This window comes from Octodon degus, unplaced genomic scaffold (assembly GCF_000260255.1).
Source record: "Octodon degus isolate 3935 unplaced genomic scaffold, OctDeg1.0 scaffold00028, whole genome shotgun sequence".
Taxonomy (NCBI): domain Eukaryota; kingdom Metazoa; phylum Chordata; class Mammalia; order Rodentia; family Octodontidae; genus Octodon; species Octodon degus.
This window is the reverse complement of record NW_004524604.1, coordinates 10,365,707-10,383,047: the sequence shown is the minus strand read 5'-3', so window position 1 is coordinate 10,383,047 and position 17,341 is coordinate 10,365,707. Positions and strand designations below refer to the sequence as shown.

Below are 17,341 nucleotides of genomic sequence, written 5' to 3'. Positions count from 1 at the left end.
ATATATAATTTTTAAAAACTACTAAAATAGTCTTCCCTTTACAACCGTATCTACTGATAAATTTTCTTCAAATACAGCATTCAAAATTGACATATTCACAACACACTGAAAAGGCAGATACAAAAATTCAACTGTCATCTATTCAGTTAACATTAGAAAGATCTGCAAATAAATGCAAACCAGTGATTGTTTTGGAATAGCTACTTTTCATTTAAAAATATACTATTTACGTGTTTTGTTTTTTAACACTGGTACATGAACCCAGAGCCATTACACTGGGCTCTATCACCAGCTCTTCGTTTAATTTTTATTTTGAACTTGCTAAGTTGCTACACTGACCAGAACTGGGCTGAAACTTGCAGTTCTCCTGTCCCACCCTCCAACAATGCTAGGATTATAGGTGTGTGCCACCACAACCAGCCACTTTTATTAAAGAACAAGTTTCTATCAATATCCTTTCTACATTAAAAACTGGTTTTTTAAAAAAATAAATTTTAAGCTAGTCACAATGGTGGCACAAACTATAGAAGGCTGAGGTAGGAGAATCATCAAGTTTGGAACCTACCTGGACAAATGTAGCTCAACACTAAGGCCCTGGATTCAATTCTTACCACCATTCTCCTACACAAAAAACTTTGCCTAATATATGTGTATCAATAGAGATAGCTCACAAGGATATAAGCTCTTTGTGATTCTTAATAAACTTTAAATGTATAAAGGTTGCTGAAACTAAAGTGTATAAAAACTGCTCAATAAAGGAATTACAGATATCTACTGAATTGTTTACATAACATAGTATTTGTAATAAAATACAATTTCACATAACATTGTCTTTACTATCTTTGTAGTGGTTTTTGCCATGTCAGGGACTATACTCAGAAGTTCTGCTATTTAAAACTACACCACTCCCCATTTCTTCTTAAAAGTAAACCTTTAAGAGACATATTCTGAATTTCAAGGAACAAAAAAAAAAGACAAATATAACTGTTACATAATTATTTGACTTGTTAACAAATCAAACAAAAAATTCAGCATTATTTTCAGTAATAGACAATAAAGTACTATTTTCTACATTGAAAGTAAAATCTAGTCCTAAACTGGTATCTATCTTTCAACTTCAAAATTACTTTCTACAAAAATCAAAATCACAAAGTAAGATTTCATTAATAAGAAAAAAAATTACCAAGCCCATATCATCAGCTAAAACTCCCCCATGGACATTTTCTGGTCGTTCCTTCTCAGAAAAATTTGTTATTGTGTTATAGTATAAGTCATTATGCTGTTCCCAGAATGGTGGAAGTTCGTTACTGTTTTCTCGTGAAATCATCCAAGCTAGAGCTTGTTTCTGATGTGAAAGCAATGGTGTTTCAATAGCCTATAAAGAAAATGTCATAAAGATACAGTAAGTCCTTTTTGTTCCCATAAGCAGAAGAAAGTGCTTTGTGATAAGAAATGTACAAATTACTGATATATTTAAAAATTTCTCACTTTAAACAAAAAGTAATTGTACAATACCTCAGCTGGTTCCATTTCCTGAGTTTTATCATCTTCTTTTAAATCTTCAAACAATCTGTCAAATTCTGTTTTAAGCTACAATACACAGCAACAACACACATTAAGAAAATCAACTAAAGGAATAATTACACCTAATTCAGAGGTTTCAAATTAGCTAGTTAAAAGAATCAAATGTCAAAAGGTATATAAATTAACTGAGATACTACACTGCTCACTGAAGGTAGAACAAACAGGGAATTTTGTTATAAACAATAACTATACTATATCTGGAAGCAAACAGAAAAGAGTTATAAGAGATATGGCTGCATACAGCTCAGAGGTACAGTATGCTTGCCTAGCAGGTAACTGTATAAGGACCTGGGTTGGATCTTCCACACTAAATTTTTAAAAGAGGGGACAGAGCCAAGCATATAGCTCAACAGTACAGCACTTGCCTGACAAGCTCAATGTCCTGAATACCAAAAAATAAAAGAAGGTGGCAGAAGTTGTAAGTCTGGTTTTCAGTCTAAGTTCTGGCACAAAAAAAGCATATATACATTTGACCAAGGGACTTAACCTTTTTGGACTTGTATAGTATCTTACCCCTATAAAATGAAAGGAATTAACTAAATTTAGACAGTTACCAAGATTCTTCCTGTCATTAAAATTCGATTCCTTTTAGTTGCATTCAAACTATTTTGGTATCCTAAAAAATACATATGACCCTTTTACAAGTAAATGACATTTTATTGACACAGTAACTTACTATTGTGCTATAAAATACCTGTATTTCATTATTATGCTAATTTAGCTGGCCATCTAAATTGATCCAGTCCAATTTCACAGCAATATATACTACATGTGTTATAACTACTTTGGCAAAATAAGACAGCCTATAAAAAGTATCAAGACAGGTTCAAGAAGTTAGCAGTGGCTGACTAGGGTTTGCCCACCTGACACAAGCTCAAGACTGTCTAACAATAAGCAGAGAAAATATGGTAACCACAATTGGAAGACAAAAACATAACAGCTTTGGATAGAGACATCAAAAAAAGGTTTTTTTATTTTGTTTTTTTATTTTTATTTATTTATGGGGGGGCCAACTCAGCCCACCAGGGGGGCGGTGCTGGCTGGCATGTGGTGCCGGGGGATTGAACCGCGGTACCTGTGCTTTGCTAAGCTTGTTCTAAATAGGTGCTTTAGACCACTGAGCCATCTCACCAGCCCCCCCCAAAAAAAAGGTTTTTTTTAATCATTTACTTATTTATTTATTTGGTACAGGGTCTCACTATGCAGTTCAGACTCACATTGACCCTCCTGTCTCAGTCTTCCCAGCACTAGGATTTCAGGTACGTGCCACCATGCCTGATTTCAGTAGCCAGCATAGCACACCCAGGGTGCCTGGTTTTGTACTTGCCAGGCAGGGGCTTAAACCATCAAGTTATCTCCCTAGCCATTTTAAAGTTGTTTTTGTTTTTGTTTTAGTTTTTGTTTTTAAGTGGTTGGTATTACTGTCTAAGTTTTTTCTGACTAACTCTAGGTAACAGGATTCTAGCTTACAAATTAGACAAAGTAAAAAGTAGTGTAATGCCAAAGACTCAGAGTTGATTTTTTAGTACTACATTTGCAACTTTACTAAAAGAAGAAGTGAATGCTTAAAATTACTACTTAGGACCAAGGAGATAACTCAGTGGCACAAGCGCCTGCCTAGCAAGTCCAAGGTCCTGAGTTCAACCCCCAGTACCAAAACAATAAATAAAATAGAATTATTAAATATTTTTTAAATTTTAAATTCAAAAATATCCCACATATATCCAGGTGTGGTATCACATGCCTGTAATCTCAACACTCATTAGGCTGAGACAGGCCAGCCTGGGCCACATAGTAAATTCAAGGCCAGCTTACACTACTACAAAGCAAGACCTTGTCACACATACACAGCTGTGAACATGTTTTTACTGTATATATGAATGTGTGCATATGGATATACAGCAAGTATTCCTTATTACAAATCTAACCTAAGCCACAATTTAAAAATGTAGTAAGCCTACGATCATTGTATGTGCTGAATATATATGCCTACTTCTCAAATTTATATTATTCCTTAAACAAAACATAGAGCAACTATTATATAGCATTTACGTTATATTAGGTATTTTTAAAAAACTAGGAATGGGACCAGGGAGATGGCTCAGTAGAATAAGTGCTTTCCTGGCAAGCACAAAGTCCTGAGTTCAATCCCTGGTTCCACCAAAAAAACAGAGAAATTAGTAAAAAACTAGGAATGATTTAAAGTATATAAAAGATGCACACATATATACAAATACCATGTCATGTTAGGTATGTTTGGGGATCCTGAATAATTAATTTCTGTGGATACTGAGGTACAACTGTATTATTTATCAATGCTTTTTAGATGACATTTCCAAATATATATAAGTAATAGATTTATTAATATTAAATATTATACAACAGGTTTTATTACAATTTTAATAATACAGCTGAGAATCATTGATACAAGCATATAAATATTTGTTCTATTCCTTTAAATATCAATCATCATCTAAAATGTATATTTAGATTATAGAAAAATAAAAAGAGAAGCACACCTGTTCAACTGTCATCTGTACTGCAGCATGAACTGGCATACTATAGCTTGGTCCAGCTCTTCTGCAGTTCCAAGAACTTTCCAAACTAAATCTTACAGCTGCAATTTACAGGAAAAAAAATAATAATAAAATCAAATAAAAATAAAAAGTAGCTTTATAAATTTTTAAGATAAAGTGCTGAAAAATTTCCACTACAAACAGGCATGGACACATGTCTGTAACTTCAGCATGCTGGGAGGGTAAGGCAGAAGGATCTCAAGTTCAAGCCCAACCTGGGCAATTCAGAAACAGAGCAAGATTGTATACCTCAATACAAAAACTTAAAGTGCAGGGAATGAAGGCCTTGGACTCAACTCATTATGACACCCCAAAAAATAAAAATTTCCCATAGGGCTTGAGATGTAGGTAAGAATATTTGTCGAGCATAGGAAAGGTACAGGGTCTACTATCTAGTACTGAGAGAGAAAAAAAAAGCAAGTTAAGCATTCTATCACTGTGGTACATTCTTGGCCCTAAAACAAAATTTAAAGACAAATAATAATCACTCTATAAACATTATTAAAATAATCCCACAAAATTTAAATAATCCTGCCCAACAATCTTTTTATTCTCTCTTAGGAGACTCTTTTAATCTAAAATTTATTAAAAAGAATATTTAGAGTCAGATGCGGTGGTGCACATCTGTAATCCCAGCAAGTGGGAAGTGAGGCAGGAAGATCACAAGTTTGAGTCCACCTAGGAAATGTCAGACTTTATCTCAAAAGGGGGTGGGGAAATTCAAAGGATATAGCTCAGGGAAAAGCACTGGGAGAAATAAAGAGAGGGTAGCATCAGAATTCCTTGTGTATTTTTACGGACATGTGACTATATACAGGTCATGCACTCCATGTTGATGTTTCAATTACATGTAATATATTAACCAAATACCTAAAAGTGCCCTAGTGAGAATATATGTTCAAATGATTCATAACCATTTTAGTTCGTGTAAGTACACTGATGTTTGCACAACATCAAAAATCACCTATGGCAAATTTCTCAAAAACTGTCCTTATTGTTAGTTACTCATTACTATTTTGAAAGAAAACACAAAACTTCAGATTTCTTCAGACTCCAAAAAGAATTTAATTTGGAGCCTTCGGCACAAAGCAATTAAGCCACAAAGCAATTAAGCCAACCAAATTCAAAAATAAACATTCTGTAATCCTTGTACCTTATAATCAAAATGATATTAAATCCTAAACTTACCTTTTGGTGGAGGACTCAGTTTAAATCCATGTTTCTTCAACTGATCTAAAACTTCTTTTTTATTTTCTTCTTTCCCCCAAAAAGTCATATGCAGAGGCATGGTAAAAGTATTACTTGCACCAAAAGGAACTACCCTATTATATTGAGAGAAGAAAATGGGAAATTATAAGTTATTTTTATTTTATATAAGAATCTGTTAACCACATAACCCAAGTAAGCCTTTCAAATTTTGCACGGCAAGAAAATAAAAGAGAGTCACTGGGCAGACCTCAAAATGAAAAAGAACAAGAAATAAAATGAGCCACAATACAAGAACAGGTGGTTTGGGGAAAAAGAATGCCAAAATAAATTGAGAGAATGAGGCAAAGCTATTTTAAAACACAAGGATAAGGCCAAGTGTGGTGGTACACACCTGTAATCACAGTACTCAGAAGATAGAGGCAAAAAGATCACCAGGGATTTTGAGGCCAACCTGGACTACATAGTGAGTTCAAGGTCAGTCTGAACTACAGAGCAAGACCCTGTCTCAAGAAAGCAAAAGCAAAATAAAAAAACACAAGTACAGCTCACACATAAGACTATAAAATAAAGCAGTAAATTTATATGAGTACAGCTTTGGCTAAGAGAATCACTGAAAGTTAGCTACTCACTGCTGGGAGGGTGAAAAATGATTATCAGAATTTTAATTGATAGATTAAAATTAAATTAAATTAGATTAAGATCTTAGTTTAACCTAAGATTAACTAAAATTCTATCCTCAATACTTGAAAAAAACAGCCTGATGTGGAGAACACCTATAATCCCAGCACTCAGTAGGCTGAGGCAGGAAGATCACTGCAAGCTTGAGGCCAGATATAAACTAAGTTCAAGACCAGCCTGAACTGCACAGTTAACCCTGTCACAAGAAGGCAACCAGAGACAGCTCACTAGAATAAGTACTTATCTGGCAAGCGCAAGGGCCTGAGCTCAATCCCTGGTTCTGCCAAAAAAAAGGAAAGAAAGAGAAGAGCTGGCCAAATAGCTCAGCAGATTAAAGTGCCTGCAAGCAGGCACAGGGCTTTGGGTTCGATCCCCGGGCCTGCCGTACCAGCTCTGCCCCCAAGTTGCACTGAGACAGCAAATGAGACTGGGCATGGTGGCACAAGCCTGTAATCCCAGCTTTTGGGAGGCTATGAACAGGCAGACCACTACAAGTCCAATCTAGTAGTGAGACCCTGAATCCTGTAGACCCCTTAAAAATAAATAAAAAGAAAAAGAAAAAAAAAAAAAACTTAAAACATTTGAAAAACTTGACGAATTAAAAAAGGAAAAAAAGACAGTGCTTATTTTCCGTAAGTTTGGAGTACCCTAAAACGCTAGTTTTGGGGTATAAATATCCTAATTTTTTTTTGGGGGGGATGGAACCGGGGATTGAACTCAGGCCCTTGTGCTTTCCAGGAAGCACTTATTCTACTGAGCTATCTTCCCCGGTCCCCTTATCCTAAATATTTAAATTAAGATCAGAAATACAAACGACTGTAAGAAAAGGTAACTAAGATGAGAATGAGAGCTTCAAAAAAATAAAATACAAAGAGGTGGAAAAGTGTGAGCACACGTCATAGCTAAAGAAACTATTTCTCAGTTCTTTCTAGTCAACTGATATTATGTGAAAACAAATGTCCAGCATTGCCAGACCTTCAACTAATCAAGACTTTTAATGTATGCTTTACATTTAGAAAAAAAATTAATATGTAGAATAGTTATATATTAGAAATAATGTTCAAAACAGTAAGCAAAATGAAACATCTCCATCTAATCACTTATTATCAGCTTATAACCTGATTTACAATTCCCAAATTCATGAATTCAAAATTTGTAAAGATGGCACACACTACCTAATATGTGATCCAAAGTCTTTTTTTACCATAGTAATAATTAATAGGCAAATGAGAGGACAGCTGTTTGATAGCTGGGCAGAAGTAGGTAAGACAACTGCTACTGGGCTGGCAGGATAGCTCAGTGGACTAAGCACCTGCTTAGGTAAGTGCAGGGACTGGGGTTTGATCCCTGGCACCACATGTCACTCCGGCCCTGCCTCGGGGCGAGCTGAGCCAGCCACCTAAATCTAAGCATTAAGGAGGCTAAAAACAGGAGGATTACTATAAGGAGCTACATAGTCAGATTCTGTTCCAAATACATAAAAATAAAAAGACAGGGGCTGGAGAGATGGCTCAGTGGTCTAAAGCACCTACTTAGAACAAGCTTAGCAAAGCATCGGGGACCGCGGTTCAATCCCCCAGTACCACATGCCAGCCAGCCCCGCCCCCTGGTGGGCTGAGCTGGCCACACACACACACCACACTCTCTCTCTCTCTCTCTCTCTCTCTCTCTCAAATAAAATAAAAAAAAAAAAATTTTTTTTTAAAAAAATAAAAAGACAACCGATAAGAACAGGTAACTAAAGGTACAATGATTAAAAAGTGTTATACCTTTAGAAACTCTAAGAAAAAGCCTTAACAAGTTGAACAGTAACTACACCTCACAATTATTAAAATTAAACTCTGAAAATACATTACCCTTCCACTTGGGCCAATTTGTTGTCCATGATATAGGCCAGAGCAATTGCAAGATCTTTCTTTAAATAGCCAACCTGATCTCCATTCACATTATTTACTTTAATAGCATTCTTATCATAAGTGTTATTAGGCTCTCGCTGTAATGCAACCATTTCATTATCATTAACCTAAAAAAAAAAGAAAAAAAGCATTATATTAGAAACACAAACAGTGATAACTTGACATTATTATACTTGATTTGGGATTTCTATTCATCTTTGGATGATACTATAAACACTGCACAACAGAAAAATATATTTGTTTGGACTTAAGCTAGAAATACTAATTCTTCTATACTGTTTTCTAATTTACATTCATTGGCAGGTTTATAAATTCTTCATATGTACACCATAGAAAATTTTTACACTGTTAATTTCTGAAAAACAGCTCACCTTTATTGCATGCAATGCACAGACTAATTTTTAAATCCTTATAACCCTCTCAGTACTATCATTCCTTTTTTGCATGCAAAGAGACTAAAACACAAAAAACTAATAGTTTACTCAAGGTAACAAAGCTAATAAACTGCAGAGCTAAGATTTGAATCAGGCAAGTTCTTGGGCCTGAATTCTCCAAAATCTTAACAGTCAAAAAAAAAAAAAAAAAAGAAAGACAGCAAGAGTCTGAGACATGAGAAAATATATCTAGCCTCAAACTTATGTCATTCTCTTGATTTCACTTGACTGAAAAACATGTAAGGGTGACAGAAAATAATAGAATAAGGACTTCCAAAAAAATCACTCCTCCACAAAAGTGAACAGAAAAACTTTTAAAATCAACTCTTTCTGAACTCTAGAAACCAAAGGTTGGTAGAAATCTGAGTGCTTATTCAAGAAAAATGGCTGAATACCAAGGTCTCCAGTAACTTTTAACAATACTTTCATCAGCCTACTGGGATTCCTGATGAACCATGGCAGTCATCAGAGGGAACAGAATGAAGTTATAGCACTTTCAAAGATTTGTTCCCAAAAAAACTGCCATTATTTGAAGTATCTGATAGCTTTATAGAAGAACCCACCTGCAAGCTTGGTTGTATTTAGCTTTTAAACACACTTTAGCGGTAGATGAGAGAGCTCCCTTGAGCAAGTATTCATCAAAAAGATTTCACAAGCAAGCGTTACAATTTCATTACACCTGTGCTAGACATGCAATTAAAGAATTTAATGTTTTCCCTGCTGGATTTTGGATTCATGTTAGTCTCATACCTTCCTATCCATAGCACTATTCCTACCTTTTGGGAAGGTAATGTTTATGCTGTGCCACTGTACACTGGAAGTGTTGGACTTTCTCCTCATTTCACATGAGCTTGCAGCTAAGAGTTTGCCTTACACCTCAGAGGAGAATTTAACTTGAATTTGAAACTGTCAGGACTTTGGCAACTCTTAAGAGATCAAGCAAATGCATTTTGCATAAAGAGACATACATGAATCTTCTGAGGGTCAGAGGCAGAATGTTATGGCTAATAACTAGACATCCTCTCAAAGTCTCATGTACTCAGAGGTGGGGCTCTTAGGAGTGACTGAAGCATGGATGTATGATACTGGATCTGTCCACTGACTAATGTAGCATAGTTCTGAGTGTCAATGATAGATTTACTAAAGAGGGAAGACCCAAACTGAATGTGGGTGGCTTGCAGCCTGAATGAAATAAAAGGGGAAGAATAAAAAAAGGGCAGAAGAGGAAGCTTCACTGTCTCCTGCCTGTCACAACATAAACTGTTTATCCTCTGTCATGCTGCCCCTGGCTTGGAATCAGCCAATACAATTTTTTTTTTTTTTTTTTTTTTAAGAACCAGGGATTGAACTCAGGCCCTTGTGCTTGCCAGGTAAGCACTTATTCTATAGAGCTATCTCCCTGGCCCCCAGGCAATACATTTCAAACTATCACCAAATAATCTAAGATACTCCAAAGTAAATATGGGATAATAAAAAGCGAAATAAACCCAAAGCATGGAACTCTTCCTAAGAGTTCTGCAGAACATACTTCAGACAATCAAAAAATTGACTGCGGAGCAGGGAGATAGGTCAGTGGCAAAAGCACCTACCTGGCAAACATAAGGTCCTGAGTTCAATCTCTGGTACCCCTCAAAAAATAGAACACACACAGGAAAAAAAGGTACAAAATACTCTTACAATAAAAAAAAGGACTTAAAGAAGACAACTCCTTTATCTACTAAAACTTTCTAAATGAAAAATACGGGCTGGCCAGATAGCTCAGCAGGTTAAAGCACCTGCTTAGGCAGATGCAAGGGCTGGGATTCAATCCTCAGCCTGCTGCGCTGGCCCCACCCCCAGGGTGTGCTGGGCTGCAGCTGAGACTGGGTGTGGTGGTGTGCGCCTATAATCTCAGCACTTGGGAGGCTGAAAACAGGAGGATTACTGTGAATCCGATCTGGGTATAGAGACCCTGTAGACCCTGTACCAAATACAAACAAATAAATGAAAATTATTAAATGTGTTCAGGAACAGGAAAAAGCAATGGACTTGGAAGTCATTTTCTAAATTCATTATATAGAGCCAGCAAGATAGCTCAGCAGACGAAGCACCTACTTAATTAAGCAAGTACAGGGACGAGGGTTCAGATCCCTGGTACCAATTGCCACACTGGCCACACCTCCTGGGCGTGGTCAGCCAACCATTGAGACTAAACATAATAAGAGACCTAATGTAGTATGCAGGCCTGTAACCCCAGCATTGGGAGACAAAAACAAGAGAATCAATGATTCCAAGCTACTTCGTACCTAATACATAAAAAAAAATTACTATATAGAACCACTGTACTTTGGGAAAATCTTTTTAACTTCTGGAGCTTTACTTTCCTTGTTCCTGAAAAGGGATAATAGATGCCCTATGTCAGTTATTGTAAGATTAAATGATAATGCATGCAAGTGTTTTATATATTCTAAGTTTGATACAAATGCAAAAGATCAAAAGTAGGTATATTATCTCATTTGCATTTATTTCAATTAAAGTAAAAGGTTAATTGTATATATCACCTTCTAATACTGTTTCCTAGATTAATACCATAAATATATCACAATTTAACATATTATCTATTTTTATACTCACTAGTCCTGTGTAATAGCGTAGCCCAACCACGTGACCTCGTAAAGTTCCAAAAAAAACTGAATCTAACTCTTCATCACTAGTTAGGAAGTCATCTGAAGGAAAAACATCTTGGAATTCAAAACGTGGAAAGAAATTTGGATATGGTAGGCGTGGACAATTTCCTTGGACTCTAGACTGTACAGTTGGTAAGTACTTCCAAACAGAATCCCTAGTAGGAAAAAAAAAAAAAAAAAAAAAAAGCACTGTGAAACTACAGTATCTAACCAAGTATTTCTCAAAAACCATGGACTAATAGTTATAGGTCAATAGTTTTCTCACACTTTATTTAAACAAATAAAATCTTACATAAGAATCACTATAAACAGATTGAAAATTACTCTTCTGTAAGCTGACTTTTAACTACTCTGGGAGCTGGGGAGATAGCTCGGTGGTCTAAGTGCCTGCCTGACAGCACAAGCCCTGAGTTCAATCCCGGTACCATGTGCCCTGCTGGCCCTAGAACCCCAGCACCCAGTTTTGGTGGCTCACACTGGTAATCCCAGTGCTGGGGAGATGGAGACAGGAGGATCACTACAAGTCTGAGCTGCATAATGAGACCCCATATTCAATAAATAAATATGTTTTTAAACAACAATAATTCCTCTGGTTAAAGTAAGAATTCACAGGCCGGTCAAATAGCTCAGCAGATTAAGGCACCTGCGTAGGCAGACACAGGGATTTGGGTCCAATCCCCAGCATGCTGTGCCAGCCCTGCCCCAAGGGGCATGCTGAGACAGCGAGTGAAACTTCATGTGGCAGCACACGCCTATAATCCCAGCTCTTGGGAGGCTGAACACAGGCGGATCACTACAAGTCCCATCTATGTCATGAGACCCTGTAGACCCTGTACTAAAATACAAAATAAAAAGCAAGTATTTACAGAGAAGATCTCTAAAAACCCTATTTAATATTAGATCTACTACGTCAATGGTACTATTCAAAATGAGGGGAAAAAAAATGAGGGAAAAAAAAAAATAAGGGTTCACAAATGGGTTTTACAGTAAAAAAAATCTATTTGAATATAAATGTACATAATATCTATAACCACAATTACATGCTGAGATTTCAATGTTGATTAACCTAGAAAAGACTTGCAAAACACAGAACTATTATTACACATGAAGCTATTTTTCTTTTCAGGTAATATAGTATTCATTACTTTATCTCTGGACAAAACACACATTATTCCAGTATACAACTATGCCAGCAGATTTATATAATCTACATAACGAAATGTGAAATTTATATAATTTTATTCTGGTATCTATGCTAGAGGATTTATATAATTTGTATACAAAAATATTAAATTTATATAATAAAGCCAGAAAAAAGTTGTAAAATATAGTTTACAATAATTATTCACATTCAATACATACAACAGCATAGCACAAAAAAATTAATTCAATCCAAATAATTCATATATTAGATTTTAAATAACATAGCCTAAACTACACGTCCACAATAACCAGAATATAACCCTTAAATAAGAATAAAAACAGGGCCAGTGAGACAGCTCAGCAAACTAAGTGCCTGCTTAGGCATCACAAGCCATGCCAGCCCCACGCCCAGGGTGAGCTGAGCAGGCCAACAAGACCCAGCGTGGTAGCACACACCTGTAATCCCATTGTTGAGGAGGCTGAAAACAGAAGTATCACTACAAGTCCGAACCGTGTAGTGAGACCCTGAACAAAATACATATAAATACATACATACTTAAAAAATAAAAATAGAAAAGGAAAATAAAAGCCAAGCATGATGGCACAGGCCCACAATCCCAGCACATAGGAGGATGAAGCAGGAGGAACGCTGTGTTGGAGACCAGCTTGGGCTACAAAGTGAGCTCAAGGCCAGCCTAAACTGCATAGTGAGACCCTGTCTCAAAAAGACAAAAAAAAAGAAAGAAAGCAAAAGAAAAAGTGTATGTTTTAGTATCATTGCCTTGTTTTCATAAAGCTTTGTTTTGTATTAATTTTTGCTTTTCTGTACAGCTACAAACAAGGTAGAGAATATTACACTTGTTCTTACTGCCACCAACCTAAAGAATAGCAACATACTATTTATTCATTCTATTTTATGTGGCTATGGAACAGCTGCAGCAAGCCTAAATACTGTAGTATTTATTCTGTCCACGTGCAAACTATAGTCAAAATAGGGACTTTCACCTACACAATAACCTACCTGTAGTCATAGCCAGACATTAGAGTAGGGTACATGGAACTAAAGGGTTTGCCTTTTGTAAAAAAAATTCTCTGTATAGAGTTTGGTGTTTCTTCATATTTAAAAAATTACTTACAGGGAAAATTCAAGGATTCTCATGGCTCATTCATTTTCCCACCATGATCAGCTCAGCAATGATAAAACTGTTCTTTGCTGGAAACTCCCAACTATGTAGTCTTGGGCCAGTAGCCAGCAACCTTCAGAGGCTCTGGAAGTGGCTCCAGCCCTGATTCAAGGGCAGTTGTCATAGGTTCTGCCCAAGAATGAGCTAGGCTTACTTAAGTCACTATCTAGTCATTTTAGGTTTGCAAAGAAACAAGATGGAAAAAGATGGAAAATGACATCTTCTAGTACTCACTACCTTTACCATACTCTCACGAGGGCGACAACCACTGAAGATTTAGCAATGATCACCCTGGATCTGTGGACCAGTAAAGAGTCCAGAGGGGCTCCAAGGAGGACAGGCAGCCCAATTCTGCATAATTCTGCCATAAACTCTGGTAGACTCAAGTGGCACTGAACATGGACCCATATAAATCTTCATGTATATTTCCCCTCAGAATCAATGGACCCAACTAACCTGCAGATACAAGAATTAATCAAGTGTGGGTGGGGTGGCCTGGACTTACAGACCACTAGTTACCCTGAAGCACTGTAGGTAGGAAGGAGAAAACCTTATATTCATACCAACTGGGTCATCCACGCTCTAAAGGGAAGAAGGCTAACTACTTTGCTGTCCCAAACCACAAAGACATAGTTGACCTCTTACCACTTCCCCACCCCGCTGAATTAAAGAAACTCCCCAAACCCCTCTTACATGATTTCAGGAATGGCACGAAAACTACTTTGGATAATGAAAAGTAACATATCTGTTGGGGGCCTCCAGGAAGCTTTCACTTTGCGCTCTACGTTCTTCTTGCACCTCTCACATACCTCTTTAAAATCCTCTACAAAAAACAGGTTTGCAAGCCTGTGCATGCTTAGAAACTGTGCTGTGCTTGGAGACGAAGGCTGTCTTAGCTCTCTATCCCATCACGATGCCTATCGCACAGAAAGTATGTAATAGATATTCTACTGAATAAAGCGCCAGGCGAGAAGCTCTGAGCCCGAGACCTCCGCCCCCAAGTCCGTGACAGATTCCGCAAGGCCCTGGCACGAGACTCGTCAGAGGTGCAGCTCCTCGACACCACGAAACTGCATTTTTCTGGTAGCTTCACAAACGACTAACCGAAGGAATACAAACTACACACATTGCGCTGGAAATGCGGAGGAAACGCCTCGAAAGGTCAGGTTCATTCAGGGGGCCGCCGGGCCGTTAGCTCCGCCGCCCCACCCCCCTCCGTTTCCCTTCACCTCTTAAACCAAGACATGGCGCTGAGTGGGATGACGACAATGCCTGGACGCCCCTATTCGTTCTCAAGCCGCCCTGACAAGATTCTTCTTAGGCCCTACAGCCCAGAAGCCGGAGTCTGGTTCTTACAACCTCACGAAGAGCGCGCGACCACAGACTCAGACGCAGCGCGTCCAGTCAGAAGCCTACGCCGTCTCTTTCTGGCAACAAGCTGAGAAATCGGCGACGCTCTGCGATTGACACGGGCAACGTCCAATCATGAGGAAGAGCCTTCAGAGATAAACCAATCAGACTACGGAAAAGAGAGCAACTCCGCCCTGCGGTGCCCGTCGAAGAATGTGGGGCTGCAGGGGCGGTTCCATCCGGGTTCTTCTCCGCCCCCAGAGCGGGCGCGCGGGAAAGTTCCACGAGGTTCGGCGCACCGGTGCGCGCTGTAGTGATGCTGTCTGACTGAAGCATATCTCCACATTGTGACGGCTGTGCTTTTCGCGATTTCCCCAAAGCCCTAGTTTTCAGGCCTAATATTATACTGTCTAACGTTTTCTTACCTGACGAACTTAAAAGGATCTTCCACTGAGTGAACTCTGCATTTTAAAGACCAAAACCTGTCAGATAACTTTTCTTCATTTTTCTATGGTCAGCCCTGGGCCCTTAAGCTAGTGTCTGCCATTTTTATGACTAGTCAGAGTATCTGAGACACACAAATTCCAGAAAATCTAAATGAGAATATACAGATTTCTCCACCCACCTCTTGTTTCTGAGGAAAACTTTTATTTCTTGATACAAGAAAGCCATAAAATAGGCTAACAGGAAAAATAACCGTGTTGGCCACGGCCGGAAATGGGTGGTGGGACCTCCTCTCACAGAGGCTTGTGGCTGTCCCGGGCTGGGAACGCCGGTTTCCTCTGGGAGTTCAGGGTGCACTCTGAGGCTGCTGCAGCCGGCTCTCAGAGGTCTCAGGTAAGTGGAAGAGAAAGTCTGCCTGGCAACAACAGTTGGCCTGTGAGTCCACCTCAGCCAACACCTGACAGGGCTGGATCCCGCATGTTGCTGCCCACCCACAAGGGGCGTCTCGCTGCCCGCGAAGCAGCCATTTAAGTCCTGCTGCGTCTGCGCCCGTGCCATGGTAGGAAGTTAGTAGTGACCCTGAGCTGCGTATGAGGCCGACTGAGACTGTCGGAATTGCAGGATCAGAAAGGGAAAGTATTTATAAGGGTTAGGATCGACACTTGCCCTTCACTGAATGATCAATTTTGTGCTTGCTCTCATTAGCAGAGGAGGAGAGGAATTATTAAAGTTTTTCAAGAAGCATCATGGGGCCGGGGAGATGGCTCAGTAGAATAAGTGCTTCCCTGGCAAAGGCAAGGGTCTAAGTTCAATCCCTGGTTAAAAAAAAAAAAAAAAAGCAACATTTCAATATCTTAAATTGTGGCAGTCTGTTGCCATAACCAGCAGTGAGAGCGACAATTTGTGTGGGGAGGGGACAAGTTTGTTGAGAATGGAAACCAGGGTCCCAGAGCATTTAAGTAGATGCTCTGTCGCTGTGCTACATCGCCAACCTCCAACAACTGAATCTGAAGCAATTTATTACCTCCTTTCACTAAACAGAAAAAGCGTTAATGAGGAAACCCATGACAATTGCATTTCGAGCTATCTAGTTCTTCTAATTTCTTCTCCAAGTATTATAAGGCAAATGGAAATGCAATTCAATCTTTAGTGCACTGGATTCTAAATACATTCTTGGAAAATACATCAGAAAAATGTCCAAATTGATGATGTTTTTTATGTAAAGTTAATGAAGCCATGTTCATTAAAGTGAAAGAGAAAATTCCAAATGGGAGAATAAAGCTCTTTCACGATGTATAAATAACAGTAGTCTCCTGGCTAATGAATACAACGTATGCAATAAAATTTGCCCTATGAAAGTCCAAACTTTACTCAATTTTTGTCAAGACTTTATATTCTAGAGCCAGCAGTTGAATTTGAATACTTTTCAATCTAATTAGTCTTTATTTTAAAAAGAAAGTGCAATTTATAATAGTTTGACTTAAATGTTGCAACCACCACACTAGATGTTTTCTTTAAAAAATGAGCATTTGTAACTGAACAAAGAACTGTAAGGTGTAAAAAAAAATTAAAAATAAATAAAAATTTAAAAAGAACTGTAAGGTGGCTTGGTGACTTGAAAATTCAGAGGAAAGGAAACAGAAAAAGATAATGTGCAAGGTAAAAGCAAGATTATGAGTGAATTTAAGATCTATGGTAAGTAAACTTTCTTTTAACTATAATGAATAGTCACTGAGTATTTTTAGCAATAACATAATAATCTGCTTTCAATTTTTAAAAAATCCATTGGCAGTAGTGTGGAAAAACGATTAAGGGGCTCAGGAATAGTGGTATTGACCATGAAGAAAATACTGTGCCCAGGTATAATGATGGCTTGGAATACAGAAGTGATAAAGCTGAAAGAACCAAGAAAGTTCAGGTTTGGGTATGAGTAATGAGGAAGTGACACAGTCATAACACACTCAGACACCACCAGGAGGACAGGCACAGGTAGAATCCCTTAACCTGCTGCTCATTAAAGCATGATTTGTGTTTGCTTTTGGGATAATCAGGAACTTAGAAGCCATTTTTGTTAAAAAAAAAATAGACTCCTCACTTGAACCTACAGATGCCCAATATGTAACAAAAAGACATGATCAAAATATACAGTATATATTT

The 17,341-nt window shown here is 37.9% G+C and overlaps 1 protein-coding gene across 1 annotated transcript in view; it reads right to left on the bottom strand.

Moving 5' to 3' along the window:
- Hltf (helicase like transcription factor) overlaps nt 1-14,825 on the bottom strand; it is a 177,718-nt gene extending 162,893 nt beyond the window's left edge. The window contains exons 1-7 of the mRNA XM_023712948.1: nt 14,620-14,825; nt 11,011-11,218; nt 7,904-8,070; nt 5,349-5,482; nt 4,104-4,201; nt 1,516-1,590; nt 1,184-1,375 (exon numbers count right to left, since the gene is read on the bottom strand). Coding sequence (XP_023568716.1) covers nt 1,184-1,375; nt 1,516-1,590; nt 4,104-4,201; nt 5,349-5,482; nt 7,904-8,070; nt 11,011-11,218; nt 14,620-14,636 — 891 coding nt within the window. The 5' untranslated portion in view covers nt 14,637-14,825. The remainder of the gene's footprint in view (nt 1-1,183; nt 1,376-1,515; nt 1,591-4,103; nt 4,202-5,348; nt 5,483-7,903; nt 8,071-11,010; nt 11,219-14,619) is intronic.
- Nucleotides 14,826-17,341: the final 2,516 nt, after the last annotated feature.